Here is a 15,483-nt window from a genome sequence, read left to right on the forward strand (position 1 = left end):
AGCTGACCACGACTACATTTTGTTGCTCCCTGCCTACAGACAGAAGCAAAAACAAGAAGCTCCCGCGCTGAGGATTTGTTCAGGTCTGTTCAACGCTGGTCCGACCAATCTGATTCCACGCTCCAAGACTTCCACGCTCCAAGAGTGCTTCCATCACGTGGACTGGGATATGTTTCGTATTGCGTCAAACAACAACATTGACGAATACACTGATTCGGTGAGCGAGTTCATTAGAATGTGCGTTGAAGATGTCGTTCCCATAGCAACGATTAAAACATTCCCAAACCAGAAACCGTGGATTGATGGCAGCATTCGCGTGAAACTGAAAGCGCGAACCACTGCTGTTAATCAGGGCAAGGTGACCGGAAACATGACCGAATACAAACAGTGTTGCTATTCCCTCTGCAAGGCAATCAAACAAGCTAAGCGTCAGTATAGAGACAAAGTAGAATCGCAATTCAATGGCTCAGACACAAGAGGTATGTGGCAGGGTCTACAGTCAATCACGGATTACAAAAAGAAAACCAGCCCAGTCACGGACCAGGATGTCTTGCTCCCAGGCAGACTAAATAACTTTTTTGCCCGCTTTGAGGACAATACAATGCCACTGACACGCCCGCAACCAAAACATGCGGACTCTCCTTCACTGCAGCCGAGGTGAGTAAAACATTTAAACGTGTTAACCCTCGCAAGGCTGCAGGCCCAGACGGCATCCCCAGCCGCGCCCTCAGAGCATGCGCAGACCAGCTGGCCTGTGTGTTTACGGACATATTCAATCAATCCTTATCCCAGTCTGCTGTTCCCACATGCTTCAAGAGGGCCACCATTGTTCCTGTTCCCAAGAAAGCTAAGGTAACTGAGCTAAACGACTACCGCCCCGTAGCACTCACTTCCGTCATCATGAAATGCTTGAGAGACTAGTCAAGGACCATATCACCTCCACCCTACCTGACACCCTAGACCCACTCCAATTTGCTTACCGCCCAAATAGGTCCACAGACGATGCAATCTCAACCACACTGCCCTAACCCATCTGGACAAGAGGAATACCTATGTGAGAATGCTGTTCATCGACTACAGCTCAGCATTTAACACAATAGTACCCTCCAAACTCGTCATCAAGCTCGAGACCCTGGGTCTCGACCCCACCCTGTGCAACTGGGTATTGGACTTCCTGACGGGCCGCCCCCAGGTGGTGAGGGTAGGTAACAACATCTCCACCCCGCTGATGCTCAACACTGGGGTCCCACAAGGGTGCGTTCTGAGCCCTCTCCTGTACTCCCTGTTCACCCACGACTGCGTGGCCACGCACGCCTCCAACTCAATCATCAAGTTTGCGGACGACACAACAGTGGTAGGCTTGATTACCAACAACGACGAGACGGCCTACAGGGAGGAGGTGAGGGCCCTCGGAGTGTGGTGTCAGGAAAATAACCTCACACTCAACGTCAACAAAACTAAGGAGATGATTGTGGACTTCAGGAAACAGCAGAGGGAACACCCCCCTATCCACATCGATGGGACAGTAGTGGAGAGGGTAGTAAGTTTTAAGTTCCTCGGCGTACACATCACAGACAAACTGAATTGGTCCACCCACACAGACAGCATCGTGAAGAAGGGTCAGCAGCGCCTCTTCAACCTCAGGAGGCTGAAGAAATTTGGCTTGTCACCAAAAGCACTCACAAACTTCTACAGATGCACAATCGAGAGCATCCTGTCGGGCTGTATCACCGCCTAGTATGGCAACTGCTCCGCCCACAACCGTAAGGCTCTCCAGGGGGTAGTGAGGTCTGCACAACGCATCACCGGGGGCAAACTACCTGCCCTCCAGGACACCTACGCCACCAAGGACAACAACCACCCGAGCCACTGCCTGTACACGCCGCTATCATCCAGAAGGCGAGGTCAGTACAGGTGCATCAAAGCTGGGACCGAAAGACTGAAAAACAGCTTCTATCTCAAGGCCATCAAACTGTTAAACAGCCACCGCTAACATTGAGTGGCTGCTGCCAACACACTGACTCAACTCCAGCCACTTTAATAATGGGAATTGATGTAAAATATATCACTAGCCACTTTAAACAATTCTACTTAATATAATGTTTACATACCCTACATCATTCATCTCATATGTATACGTATATACTGTACTCTATATCATCTACTGCATCTTTATGTAATACATGTATCACTAGCCACTTTAAACTATGCCACTTTGTTTACATACTCTACATTAGTCATCTCATATGTATATACTGTACTCGATACCATCTACTGCATCTTGCCTATGCCGCTCTCTACCATCACCCATTCATATATCTTTATGTACATATTCTTTATCCCTTTACACTTGTGTGTATAAGGTAGTAGTTTTGGAATTGTTAGTTAGATTACTCGTTGGTTATTACTGCATTGTCGGAACTAGAAGCACAAGCATTTCGCTACGCTCGCATTAACATCTGCTAACCATGTGTATGTGACAAATAAATTTGATTCAATTTATAGACAGGTGTGTGCCTTTCCAAATAATGTCTAATCAATTGAATATAACACAGGTTGACACCAGTCAATGATGATCAATGGAAACAGGATGCACCTGAGCTGAATTTTGAGTCTCATAGCAAAGGGCCTGAATACTTATGTAAAGGTATTTTATTTTTTTAAATACATTTTCAAAAAAAATCTAAAAACCTGTTTTCGCTTTGTCATTATGGGGTATTGTAGACTGCTGAAAAAAATAATTAAATAATTAATAAGGCTGTAACAAAATATGGAAAAAATCAAGGTGTCTGAATACTTTCCGAAGGCACTGTACTTCCATTCAACTGGTACCAGGGCACTTTAAGACAAGCCTTGTGAGGCCTGTGGGTGTCTTAGAGCAAAACAACCGACACGTTCGTGAGAGTCTCAACTTTGCTCACATTACAATACAGACAGAAGTTAGCAAATCGGCTGTACCGACTTCAGACGAGTAGCTTGTGGTGGTCGTAGGTGAACACGGAGAACACCATCGTGTTCGTGAGATTCCCATCGTTCAAGAGAGGGGTCACGATACAGATTTTGTGAGAACACCAATTTTTGGGATGACTCAGTCTGACAAACACCCTCTTTCTCTGTCACCTTTCACAGCAGACGCGGACGTGTGACATAGGCGGATGCGGTGGATTGAGACGCATGCAATGCAGATAACTATCTTAAACTGACAGATTTTTATGGGGATTTTTTTATTGTGCTAATTAGATTTCTGCGGGGGCGCGGACATCAACCTTAAAGCACGGCGAAGTTATTCATTTCACTTTGGATGATGTATAAATACACCCAGTCACTACAAAGACAAAAGGTGTCCTTCCTAATTCAGTTGCTGGAGAGGCAGGAAATTGCTTAGGGATTTCAACATGGGAGTTAGAGAGTTTAATGGCTGTGATAGGAGAAAATTGAGGATGGATTAACAACATTGTAGTTACTCCACAACACTAATCTAACTGAGAGTGAAAAGGAAGCCTGTGCAGGTTAAAAAATATTCCAAAACATGCATCCTGTTTGCAACAAGGCATTAAAGTAATAGTGCAAATAATGTGGCAAAGCAATTAACTTTCTGTCCTGAAAGCAAAGTGTTATGTTTAGGGAAAATCCAATACAACACATTACTGAGTACCACTCTCCATATGTTCAAGCATAGTGGTGGCTGCATCATGTGATGGGTATGCTTGTAATCATTAAGGACTGAGGTGTTTTTCAGGATAAAAAATATATATGGCGCTAAACGCTGGAAAAATTCTAGAGGAAAATCGGGTTCCGTCTGCTTTCCAGCAGACACTGGGAGATGAATTCAGCTTTTAGCAGGCCAATAGCCTAAAGCCCAAGCCCAAATCTACACTGGAGTTGCTTACCAAGAAGACAGTGAATGTTTGAGTTAGTTTTGGTCGAGTTACAGTTTTGACTTAAATCTGCTTGAAAATCTATGGCAAGACCTGAAAATAGTTGTCTAGCAATGAACAACAACCAATTTGACAGAGCTTGAAGAATTTTTAAAAGAATAATGGGCTAATTTTGCACAATCCAGGTGTGGAAAGATTGACCCAGAAAGTCTCACAGCTGTAAATGCTGCCAAAGGTGATTCTAATATGTATTGAGTCAGGGTGTTGTATACTTATCTAATCAAGATACACTTATTATTTTTAATGACAAGAGTATTTTGTGTAGATTGTTGACCAAAAAATGACAATTCAATCCATAGATAATCCAACTTTGTAACAACAAAATGTGGAAAAAGTCAAGCGGTGTGAATATTTTCTGAAGGCACCGTAACAATGGTTTTGCTTGTTTGGCTTTGCTTGTTTGAAAGACAAAAGCGTTCGATCAAGAACTGGGTCAAGTGGGCGGGCCTACATAAGGTGAATAGAGCACATTTATAACAAGAGTGTTCAGCACTTAATCTTACCCAGATATTTCTGCCAGTCTTTGCCATGTATTCCTTCCATCAGGTTCCTAATCCTGATAACAGTGGGCTCTGCACTTCCCCCCATGTTAGTATTTCCTGCAGGAATGGCGAGGATTAAATACATTAAATCTACCTTGAATTGTATTATACATTCACACATGCAGTACCAGTCAAAAATGTGGACACACCTACTCACTCAAGGTTTTTTCTTTATTTTTACCCTTTTCTACATTGTAAATTAATAGTGAAGACATCAAAACTATAAAACATATGGAATTATGCAGAAATCATAAAGTGTTAAATCAAAATATATTTTATATTTGAGATTCTTCAAAGCAGCCACCATTTGCCTTGATAGCAGCTTTGCACATGTTGGCATTCTCTTGGCATGTTGGCATTCTCTTGGCATTCTCTCAACCAGCTTCACCTGGAATGTTTTTCCAACAGTCTTGAAGGAGTTCCCACATATGCTGAGCACTTGTTGGTTTATTTTCCTTCACTCTGCGGTCCAACTCATCCCAAACAATCTCAATTGGGTTGAGGTCGGGTGATTGGAGGCCAAGTCATCATAGCACTCTATCACTCTCCTTCTTGGTCAAATACCCCTTACAGCAATTACACCTGGAGGTGTGTTGGGTCATTGTTGAAAAAACAAATGATAAGAAGTCTCTTCTTAATGGTGTCCTTTAGTAGTGGTTTCTTTGTAGCAATTCGAGCATGGAGGCCTGATTCACACAGTATCCTCTGAACAGTTGATGTTGAGATGTGTCTGTTACTTGAACTCTGTGAAGCATTTATTTGGGCTGCAATTTCTGAGGCTGGAAACCCTAATGAACTTCTCCTCCGCAGCGGAGGTAACTCTGGGTCTTCTTTTCCTGTGGCGGTCCTCATGGGAGCCAGTTTCATCATAGCGCTTGACAGTTTTTGCGACTGCACTTGAAGAAACTTTCTTTCAAGAAAGTTCTTGAAATTTTCCGTATTGACTGACCATGTCTTAAAGTAATGATGGACTCTTGATTCTCTTTGCTTATTTATGCTGTACTTGCCATAATATGGACTTGGTATTTTACCAAATAGGGCTATCTTCTGTATACCACCCTTACCTTGTCACAACACAACTGATTGGCTCAAACACATTAACAAGGAAATAACTTCCACAAATTAACTTTTAACAAGGCACACCTGTTAATAAAAATGCATTCCAGGTGACTACATCATGAAGCTGGTTGAAAGAAGGCCAAGAGTGTGCAAAGCTGTCATTAAGGCAAAGGGTGGCTACTTTGAAGAATCTGAAATATAAAATATATTTTGATTTGTTTAACACTTGTTTAGTTACTACATGATTCCATATGTGTTATTTCATAGTTTTGATGTCCTCACTATAATTCTACGATGTAGAAAATAATAAAAAATAAAAAGTCTTGAATGAGTAGGTGTGTCCAAACTTTTGACTGGTACAGTGCGCGCACACACACACACACACACACACACACAGACACACACACGTACACACACACCTGTACACACACACACCTGTACACACACACACACACACACACACACACACACACACACACACACACACACACCTGTACACACACACACACACACACACACACACACCTGTACACACACACACACACCTGTACACACACACACACATTTGTTTTACTTTCCTTGTGGGGACCAATCAATTGAGCCCCATTCAAAATCCTATTTTCCTTAACCCTAAACCTAACCCCAAACAACTAACAACTTACCCTAAGTGTAACCCTAAACCTAACACCTAAGCCTAAAATATCATGTTTTCTTGTGAGGACCGGGAAATGTCCCCACTAACTGTGAGGACTTATGTTCCCCACAAGGATAGTAAAACCAAATACACACACACAACAACATTACCATCTGTAAACATAATAATGGCCTGCTGTGTATCTTCAAGCTCATTTCGTTCCTTAAAGACAGCCATCTTTTCAAGGATTTTTTTAAATACCCTTGAGAGGTTACTTCCAGTACCATTTAATTTACCTGTTGAAGGAGGAAATCTTACTCTGAGAACTATGCATTGCCACTAACATGTTTGCCAGTCAGACACAAAAGGAAAAAAAATGAACAATAATACATCATTTATTTACATACTGTAGATTGTGATGGTCAAATAATAAAAACTGTGTTCTTACCATAGGTGTCATTATTTAAATTCTGTAAAACCATGTCTGAGTGTGAGGAAGGAGAGAAGATATCAACAATCTCATTGACCTCAGAAGCAAAGGTCAGAATTCCGTACCTTGGGATGACTTCAAAAAAAGATATCTGCCCAGTCAAAAATGGAGAGGAGGAAGTGTGAGAGACAAAAGAAACACAACCAAAGCATAACAAAACAAAAGTTTCTTGATATCAAAACACATAACTGACCATTTGTACTGCAATAGTGTTACTTGAAAGAAAAGTATTGCACGCATGACTAAGTCGCTTTGGATAAAAGCATCTGCTAAATGGCATATATTATTATATATTACTAAGGGCCCTAATCAGACTTGAGATAAGTAGACTTAACATGGACTTAAGTCAATAAAACAAGGACTCAAGTCAACATTTTAAATAAAATAAAATCACATACACTGTCATTGTCACATACACATGGTTAGCAGATGTTAATGCGAGTGTAGCGAAATGCTTGTGCTTCTAGTTCCGACAATGCAGTAATAACCAACAAGTAATCTAGCTAACAATTCCAAAACTACTATCTTATAGACAGACACAAGTGTAAGGGGATAAAGAATTTGTACATAAAGATATATGAATGAGTGATGGTACAGAGCGGGATAGGCAAGATACAGTAGATGGTATTGAGTACAGTATAGAGCATATGAGATGAGTATGTAAACAAAGTGGCATAGTTAAAGTGGCTAGTGATACATGTATTACATAAAGATGCAGTAGATGATATAGAGTACAGTATATACGTATACATATGAGATGAATAATGTAGGGTATGTAAACATTATATTAGGTAGCATTGTTTAAAGTGGCTAGTGATATATTTTACATCATTTCCCATTATTAAAGTGGCTGGAGTTGAGTCAGTGTGTTGGCAGCAGCCACTCAATGTTAGTGGTGGCTGTTTAACAGTCTGATGGCCTTGAGATAGAAGCTGTTTTTCAGTCTCTCGGTCCCAGCTTTGATGCACCTGTACTGACCTCGCCTTCTGGATGATAGCGGGGTGAACAGGCAGTGGCTTGGTGGTTGTTGTCCTTGATGATCTTTATGGCCATCCTGTGACATCGGGTGGTGTAGGTGTCCTGGAGGACAGGTAGTTTGCCCCCAGTGATGCGTTGTGCAGACCTCACTACCCTCTGGAGAGCCTTACGGTTGTGGGCGGAGCAGTTGCCATACCAGGCGGTGATACAGCCCGACAGGATGCTCTCGATTGTGCATCTGTAGAAGTTTGTGAGTGCTTTTGGTGACAAGCCGAATTTCTTCAGCCTCCTGAGATGCTGTCTGTGTGGGTGGACCAATTCAGTTTGTCTGTGATGTGTACGCCAAGGAACTTAAAACTTACTACCCTCTCCACTACTGTTCCATCGATGTGGATAGGGGGGTGTTCCCTCTGCTGTTTCCTGAAGTCCACAATCATCTCCTTAGTTTTGTTGACGTTGAGTGTGAGGTTATTTTCCTGACACCACACTCCGAGGGCCCTCACCTCCTCCCTGTAGGCCGTCTCGTCGTTGTTGGTAATCAAGCCTACCACTGTCGTCCGCAAACTTGATAATTGAGTTGGAGGCGTGCGTGGCCACGCAGTCGTGGGTGAACAGGGAGTACAGGAGAGGGCTCAGAACACACCCTTGTGGGGCCCCAGTGTTGAGGATCAGCGGGGTGGAGATGTTGTTGCCTACCCTCACCACTTGGGGGCGGCCCGTCAGGAAGTCCAGTACCCAGTTGCACAGGGCGGGGTCGAGACCCAGGGTCTCGAGCTTGATGACGAGTTTGGAGGGCACTATGGTGTTAAATGCCGAGTTGTAGTCGATGAACAGCATTCTCACATAGGTATTCCTCTTGTCCAGATGGGTTAGGGCAGTGTGCAGTGTGGTTGAGATTGCATCGTCTGTGGAACTATTTGGGCGGTAAGGAGGTGATATGGTCCTTGACTAGTCTCTCAAAGCACTTCATGATGACGGAAGTGAGTGCTACGGGGCGGTAGTCGTTTAGCTCAGTTACCTTAGCTTTCTTGGGAACAGGAACAATGGTGGCCCTCTTGAAGCATGTGGGAACAACAGACTGGGATAGGGATTGATTGTATATGTCCGTAAACACACCAGCCAGCTGGTCTGCACATGCTCTGAGGGCGCGGCTGGGGATGCCGTCTGGGCCTGCAGCCTTGCGAGGGTTGACACGTTTAAATGTTTTCCTCACGTCGGCTGCAGTGAAGGAGAGTCCGCATGTTTTGGTTGCGGGCCGTGTCAGTGGCACTGTATTGTCCTCAAAGCGGGCAAAAAAGTTATTTAGTCTGCCTGGGAGCAAGACATCCTGGTCCGTGACTGGGCTGGTTTTCTTTTTGTAATCCGTGATTGACTGTAGACCCTGCCACATACCTCTTGTGTCTGAGCCATTGAATTGAGATTCTACTTTGTCTCTATACTGACGCTTAGCTTGTTTGATTGCCTTGCGGAGGGAATAGTTACACTGTTTGTATTCGGTCATGTTTCCGGTCACCTTGCCCTGATTAAAAGCAGTGGTTCACGCTTTCATATTGACGGGAATGCTGCCATCAATCCACGGTTTCTGGTTCGGGAATGTTTTAATCGTTGCTATGGGAACGACATCTTTAACGCACGTTCTAATGAACTCGCTCACCGAATCAGCGTATTCGTCAATGTTGTTGTCTGACGCAATACGAAACATATCCCAGTCCACGTGATGGAAGCAGTCTTGGAGTGTGGAATCAGATTGGTCGGACCAGCGTTGAACAGACCTCAGCGCGGGAGCTTCTTGTTTTAGTTTCTGTTTGTAGGCAGGGATCAACAAAATGGAGTCGTGGTCAGCTTTTCCGAAAGGAGAGCGGGGCAGGGCCTTATATGCGTTGCGGAAGTTAGAATAGCAATGATCCAAGGTTTTTCCAGCCCTGGTTGCGGAATCGATATGCTGATACAATTTAGGGAGTCTTGTTTTCAGATTAGCCTTGTTAAAATCCCCAGCTACAATGAATGCAGCCTCCGGATATATGGATTCCAGTTTGCAAAGAGTCAAATAAAGTTCGTTCAGAGCCATCGATGTGTCTGCTTGGGGGGGAATATATACGGCTGTGATTATAATCAAAGAGAATTCCCTTGGTAGATAATGCGGTCGACATTTGATTGTGAGAAATTCTAAATCAGGTGAACAGAAGGACTTGAGTTCCTGTATGTTGTTGTGGCCACACCACGTCACGTTAACCAAGAAGCATACTTAAATCCACGTTAAGTAAACTTACCTCAAGTCTGAATAGGGCCCTAAATGTAGTGTAAAGATTGTACAACAGATCTGAGCTGTCCGTTTGTCTTAATACTAGTAATGCTGTACCTGGTTGATGAGGGCTTTAACACAGTTTTTGGCCACAGTAAAATTATCTCTGCTTATGCTCCCTGAATTATCCAGAGCAATGTAGATGTGGAGCTTGCCTCCCTGCCTCATCTGGATGGACCTTTGTACTTGCTGCCCATCAGCTGTAAGATAATATTCAATTCGCATGGTTCAGATTTCAAAGCAAAACAAATGTAGCACGGGGTGTATAAAACAAAACAAAAAGAGGAACAATGTCGTTCACTACATATGGGTCTTTCTCAACTCACTATTGTCATCCAGGCCAGATATTGCCAGACGATTCTCGAGGGATGTAGAGAAGTACTTGGACACCTCCTCTGGGGTGTCGTAGTAGTTTTTACCTGTAAAATGTAAATGTTCAAACTCTACGTATCTAGTTTAGCTGCTTCTAACTGCATCTGTGTATTATGTGTTACATGGGTTTATTGACAATGTGAGGGATGGGTTTATGGTTCCTCACTGTAACAGACAGGCTCAGTTCCTGACCAGTCTCCACCCTCCAGGCATATCCTCTCCTTCGATCCCAGCAGCATCAGTCCTAAAGAACATTCATAGGTCACCCGGTCACCTATATCAAGCATATTTCCATTGCGCTTGGCCCCCGGGGGAACGCCAGGGTCACGGCAATGTCCAGCTAGGGTGTGGGATAAGGTGGAGTATGATAAGGAAACAATGGACAATGGAATTACGTTTACATACAAAAACTTTACCTTTAGAAAACACATTATTCCAATAGACTAACGCTCTGTGTCATTTGGAACACAGACAACTCTACATGTGACATGCAGACGTCCCCTATGTCTTCCAGTCCTCCCCTATGTCTTCCAGTCCTCATGACCTAATCAACCCTTAAAGGCCCGATGCAGCCATTTTTATCTCATTACAAAGACATTTCTCTGTAAGAAATAAGTACCTTACTGTGATTGTTTTCAATTGAAATGGTCAAAATGAAACTAAAATAGCTTCTTAGCAAAGAGCAATTTCTGTCTGGGAGTGGTCTGAGTGGGGAGGGGAAAACTAAAAATGTGTTGTTATTGGCAGAGAAGTTTGGAACTCTCTTTCTTATTGGTCTATTAAGTAATTTACCACATGGTGATGTCACCATGGAAGGCCAAAACTCCATCCCACCAAAACAGGCAGAAATATCAGGTGGTTTTGTCAATCAACAATTACATTAAAAGGGCATCATCATCATTTTCACAATTTCAGTGTTATTCCAACATAATAGTGTGGAAATATACATAAAAGACAGGAAAATGTTTTGGACTGCACAGGGCCTTTCAGGATCTCTGGGGGTTGGTAAAGGGATTTGTAAGAGGTTGGACCAAAGAGATCTTTTCACTTACAGCCATGATCACAGATAGGCGTGTCACCACTCCACTTCCCATTACTCTGGCAGACTCTGGAGGCGGAGCCGGCGAAAGCGTAACCGTCATGGCATTCATAAGTGGTCTGGGCCCCAACAACATACTGCAATAGGACAGGAGACACCTCACCATTTCTCAGCTCACTGGGATCAGGGCATGTCATGACTGTTGGGAGCGAGATAGAGGGAGAATATTAGTGAATATTCGTAATTTAAAAAAATTTAACTAGGAAAGTCAGTTAAAAACAAATTCTGGTTTACAATGATGGCCTACCAAAAGGCCCCCTGAAGGGGACGGGGGCTGGGATTAAAAATAAAATAAATAAAAATATAGGACAAAACACACATCACGACAAGAGAGACAATACTACATAAAGAGAGACCTAAGACGACAACAACAACAGCATGGCAGCAACACATGACAACACAGTATGGTAGCAACACAACATGGCAGCAACAAAAAACAGGGTCCAAACATTATTGGGCACAGACAACAGCACAAAGGGCAAGAAGGTAGAGACAACAATATATCACGCAAGGCAGCCACAACTGTCAGTAAGAGTGTCCATGATTGAGTCTTTGAATTAAGAGATTGAGATAAAACTGTCCAGTTTGAGTGTTTGTTGCAGCTCGTTCCAGTCGCTAGCAGCAACTAACTGAAAAGAGGAGCGACCCAGGGATGTGTGCGCTTTGGGGACCTTTAACAGAACGTGACTGGCAGAACGGGTGTTGTTTGTGGAGGATGAGGGCTGCAGTAGATATCTCAGATAGGGGGGAGTGAGGCCTAAGAGGGTTTTATAAATAGACATCAAACAGTGGGTCTTACAGAGATGACCAGTTTACAGAAGAGTATAGAGTGCAGCGATGTGTCCTATAAGGAGCATTGGTGGCAAATCTGACGGCCGAATGGTAAAGAACATCTAGCCGCACGAGAGCACCTTTACCTGCCAATCTATAAATTACGTCTCCGTAATCTAGCATGGGTAGGATGGTCTTCTGAATCATGGTTAGTTTGGTACCTGGGGTGAAAGAGGAGTGATTACGATAGATGAAACCAAGTCTAAATTTAACTTTAGCCTGCAGCTTTGATATGTGCTGAGAGAAGGACAGTGTACCGTCTAGCCATACTCCCAAGTACTTGTATGAGGTGAAAACCTCAAGCTCTAAACCCTCAGGAGGTAGTAATGTGGGGAGAGAGGCAGTCCTCTTACCAAACCACATTACCTTTGTTTTGGAGGTGTTCAAAACAAGGTTAAGGGCAGAGAAAGCTTGTTGCACACCAAGAAAGCTTTGTTGTAGAGCATTTAACACAAAATCTGGGGAGGGGCCAGCTGAGTATAAGACTAGCATCTGCATATAAATGGATGAGAGAGCTTCCTACTGCCTGAGCTATGTTGTTGATGTGAGATAGCAGATGTTCTGACTTTATACACTGCACTCTTTGAGAGAGGTAGTTAACAAACCAGGCCAAAGACCCTTCAGAGACACCAATACTCCTTAGCCGGCCCACAATAATGGAATGGTCTACCGTATCAAAAGCTTTGGCCAAGTCAATAAAAATAGCAGCAGAACATTGCTTAGAACCAAGGGCAATGGTGACATCATTGAGGACCTTTAAGTTGCAGTGACACATCCTTAACCTGAAGGGAAACCAGATTGCATACCAAAGAGAATACTATAGACATCAAGAAATTCAGTCAGTTGATAATTGTTTTTAAAACACTTTAGATAAACAGGGCAAAATAGAAATAGGCATATAACAGTTACGATCAGCTTTATCTATCTCTTTAAATAAAGGACAAACCGTGGCTGCCGTCCAAGCAATGGAAACCTCCCTAGAGAGGAAAGACAGGTTAAAAAAGGTCAGAGATAGGATTGGCGATTATATGGGCAGCAACCGTAAAGAAGGAAGGGTCTAAACCATCTAGCCCAGATGTTTTTTGGGGTCAAGTTTAAGGAGCTCCTTTAGCACCTTGGACTCAGTGATCGCTTGCAGGGAGAAACTTTGTAGTGGGGCAGGGGGAAAAGAGGGAGGAGCATCGGGGCTAGTCACATTAGAAGGGGTGGGAGATGAGGAAATGTTGGATGGGCAAGGAGGCATGGCTAAGTCCAATAGAAATCCTGACTTAATGAAGTGGTGATTAAAATGCTCAGCCACATCATCAACTTTATTTGGTACGTAAATGTTATTCCCTCTGTATAGTATGATATATAACGTTACATTAGGGCAGCATTCCCCAAACTTGGTCCTGGGGACCCCAAGGGGTGCACATTTTGGTTTTTGCCCTAGCACTGCACAGCTGATTAAAACAATGAATGATAGAATGTGCACCCCTTGAGGTCCTCGGGACCGAGTTTGGAAAACCTGGGTTAGCTAAATTGTTAGTTGTCCCCAACAAGACTCGAACATGTAATCTTTTGATTGCTAGACAGTCGCAGTACACGCCCAACCATCCTCCATGACCAACCTCCCTACTTTTATTTCTGTCTTAATTAACTATACCATTGTTGCATTTGTAAACCGAGCATAACATACTTATTGGAGGTACAAACATTTGATTTGAAAATGTAAAACGTCTGTCCAGTGAGTCGTCTGATTTGTCTTCTGTTGCATAAAAACCAGTCAGTGGCCTTTTAGGTTTAAATCAATGTGAGCATGTCTGATTGGACTTTATCATGTTTTGCCTCAGACAGGCTTGGAAGCTACTACACGCTTTCAGAGAGGAGGGAAGGCCATTCCATTTCTTTGTTGCTTTGAATGACAAGGCAGATTGGGCAAGGGTGGTGGACCTTTTCAGGGGTGGATGTGCTACGTTGTGTGTTATCTTGAACAGAGTACAGAATTAAGTTTTTCAAATTGAACATCAATTCACCATACTCACCCCTGCACTCACTGCCTCGTCGACTGGGGCTTGGGGACCAGCGATTATGGCCCAGACATCTGTGCATAAGTTTGGGGTAAGGGTAATAACCATCAGGACAGTGGTACAAAAGTTCACTGCCCACATTTGATCCATTTGAGAGACTGTACTCCCCTCCTCGAATGGACATGCCATCAGTACTGCAGACAGAAACTCCAGACGAGACTACTGAGAGAGAGAGAGAGAGAGCGAGAGAGAGAGAGAGAGAGAGAGAGAGAGAGAGAGAGAGAGAGAGAGAGAGAGAGAGAGAGAGAGAGACATGAGGGTGTGTGCTTGAGTAATTGGCAGAAGTTTGCAATATAGTTTGAACATAACATTATAGGTACAGCATAAAGACAAGTATCTATGGCTCTGTACAGGTCTGAGGCAAAGCAGGGTTCAGGTAAAAACAACTGTCACTCTTGCCTTTACTAATAGTCATATACACAGTATTGCTATACTTTTATTTTCTATCAAAGTATGATTATATTGCTCAACACCTTAAGGAGTAAGACTGCCTAACATAAATACAAACATATACCAAGGACTTACCAGTGCTGACAATGCAGAGAATTAAGGAGTATATCAAAGTCAAAATTTCAGGTCTCATCCCTGTGTCTTAAGAGTTGCAGTAGTTGAGACAAGGTTTAGAGTTGAGCATTTGGGAATGTGCGTTATTTGTGGGCATAAATATAGAGCCTGAGGTTGTATGCTGAGAATCGAAAAGGTAGCAAACACTGTTATATCAATAATATGGTCACTGTTTAACTAGGCCACTGTTAAACATACACACAGCAATAAACTTGACATTGGCTCGGACCCATCACTCATGGATTTGCTTTTACGGTAAAAGGAGAGCTCTGAGACAAGGTAATGACCCATTTGCCAACAGTCTCACAGGTATCAGTGAAGAAGATATTGATTCAAATATTTTCTTAATTTGTGTCTTTATCTTGCTGACAAGAAAGAGCCAGTGGTTTGCTGAAGGGTGTGTGGATTTCTGTTTGAGCAAGTATGTGGGTAGTCTCTAGCCCACTAGCCAGATCAGTTTGTGCATTAGGCAACTCCTCCACTGTTCAACAAATAACAGAAGTTAGAAGAAATGGCTAAAGCACACAGACAAACCTTACTAGAAGCCAGGTCGTCTATCATATATCCCTACTTGTTCGGTTCCCCATACCTCATGCAGGCTTAGG

At 43.2% G+C, this 15,483-nt stretch overlaps 1 protein-coding gene across 4 annotated transcripts in view; it reads right to left on the reverse strand.

Moving 5' to 3' along the window:
• LOC100653464 (complement factor B/C2) overlaps positions 1 to 15,031 on the reverse strand; it is a 32,673-nt gene extending 17,642 nt beyond the window's left edge. Inside the window, exons 1-9 of one of the 4 annotated variants that reach the window (XM_021611253.3) lie at positions 14,840 to 15,026; positions 14,270 to 14,473; positions 11,368 to 11,553; positions 10,482 to 10,655; positions 10,270 to 10,362; positions 10,001 to 10,143; positions 6,622 to 6,754; positions 6,344 to 6,469; positions 4,442 to 4,537 (exon numbers count right to left, since the gene is read on the reverse strand). In XM_021611253.3, coding sequence (XP_021466928.2) covers positions 4,442 to 4,537; positions 6,344 to 6,469; positions 6,622 to 6,754; positions 10,001 to 10,143; positions 10,270 to 10,362; positions 10,482 to 10,655; positions 11,368 to 11,553; positions 14,270 to 14,473; positions 14,840 to 14,897 — 1,213 coding nt within the window. In that variant the 5' untranslated portion in view covers positions 14,898 to 15,026. 4 annotated transcript variants of the gene reach the window in all.
• Between the last annotated feature and the right edge of the window lie 452 nt (positions 15,032 to 15,483).

Source organism: Oncorhynchus mykiss, chromosome 8, assembly GCF_057628025.1.
Source record: "Oncorhynchus mykiss isolate SJ-2025 chromosome 8, ASM5762802v1, whole genome shotgun sequence".
In the NCBI taxonomy this organism is placed as follows: domain Eukaryota; kingdom Metazoa; phylum Chordata; class Actinopteri; order Salmoniformes; family Salmonidae; genus Oncorhynchus; species Oncorhynchus mykiss.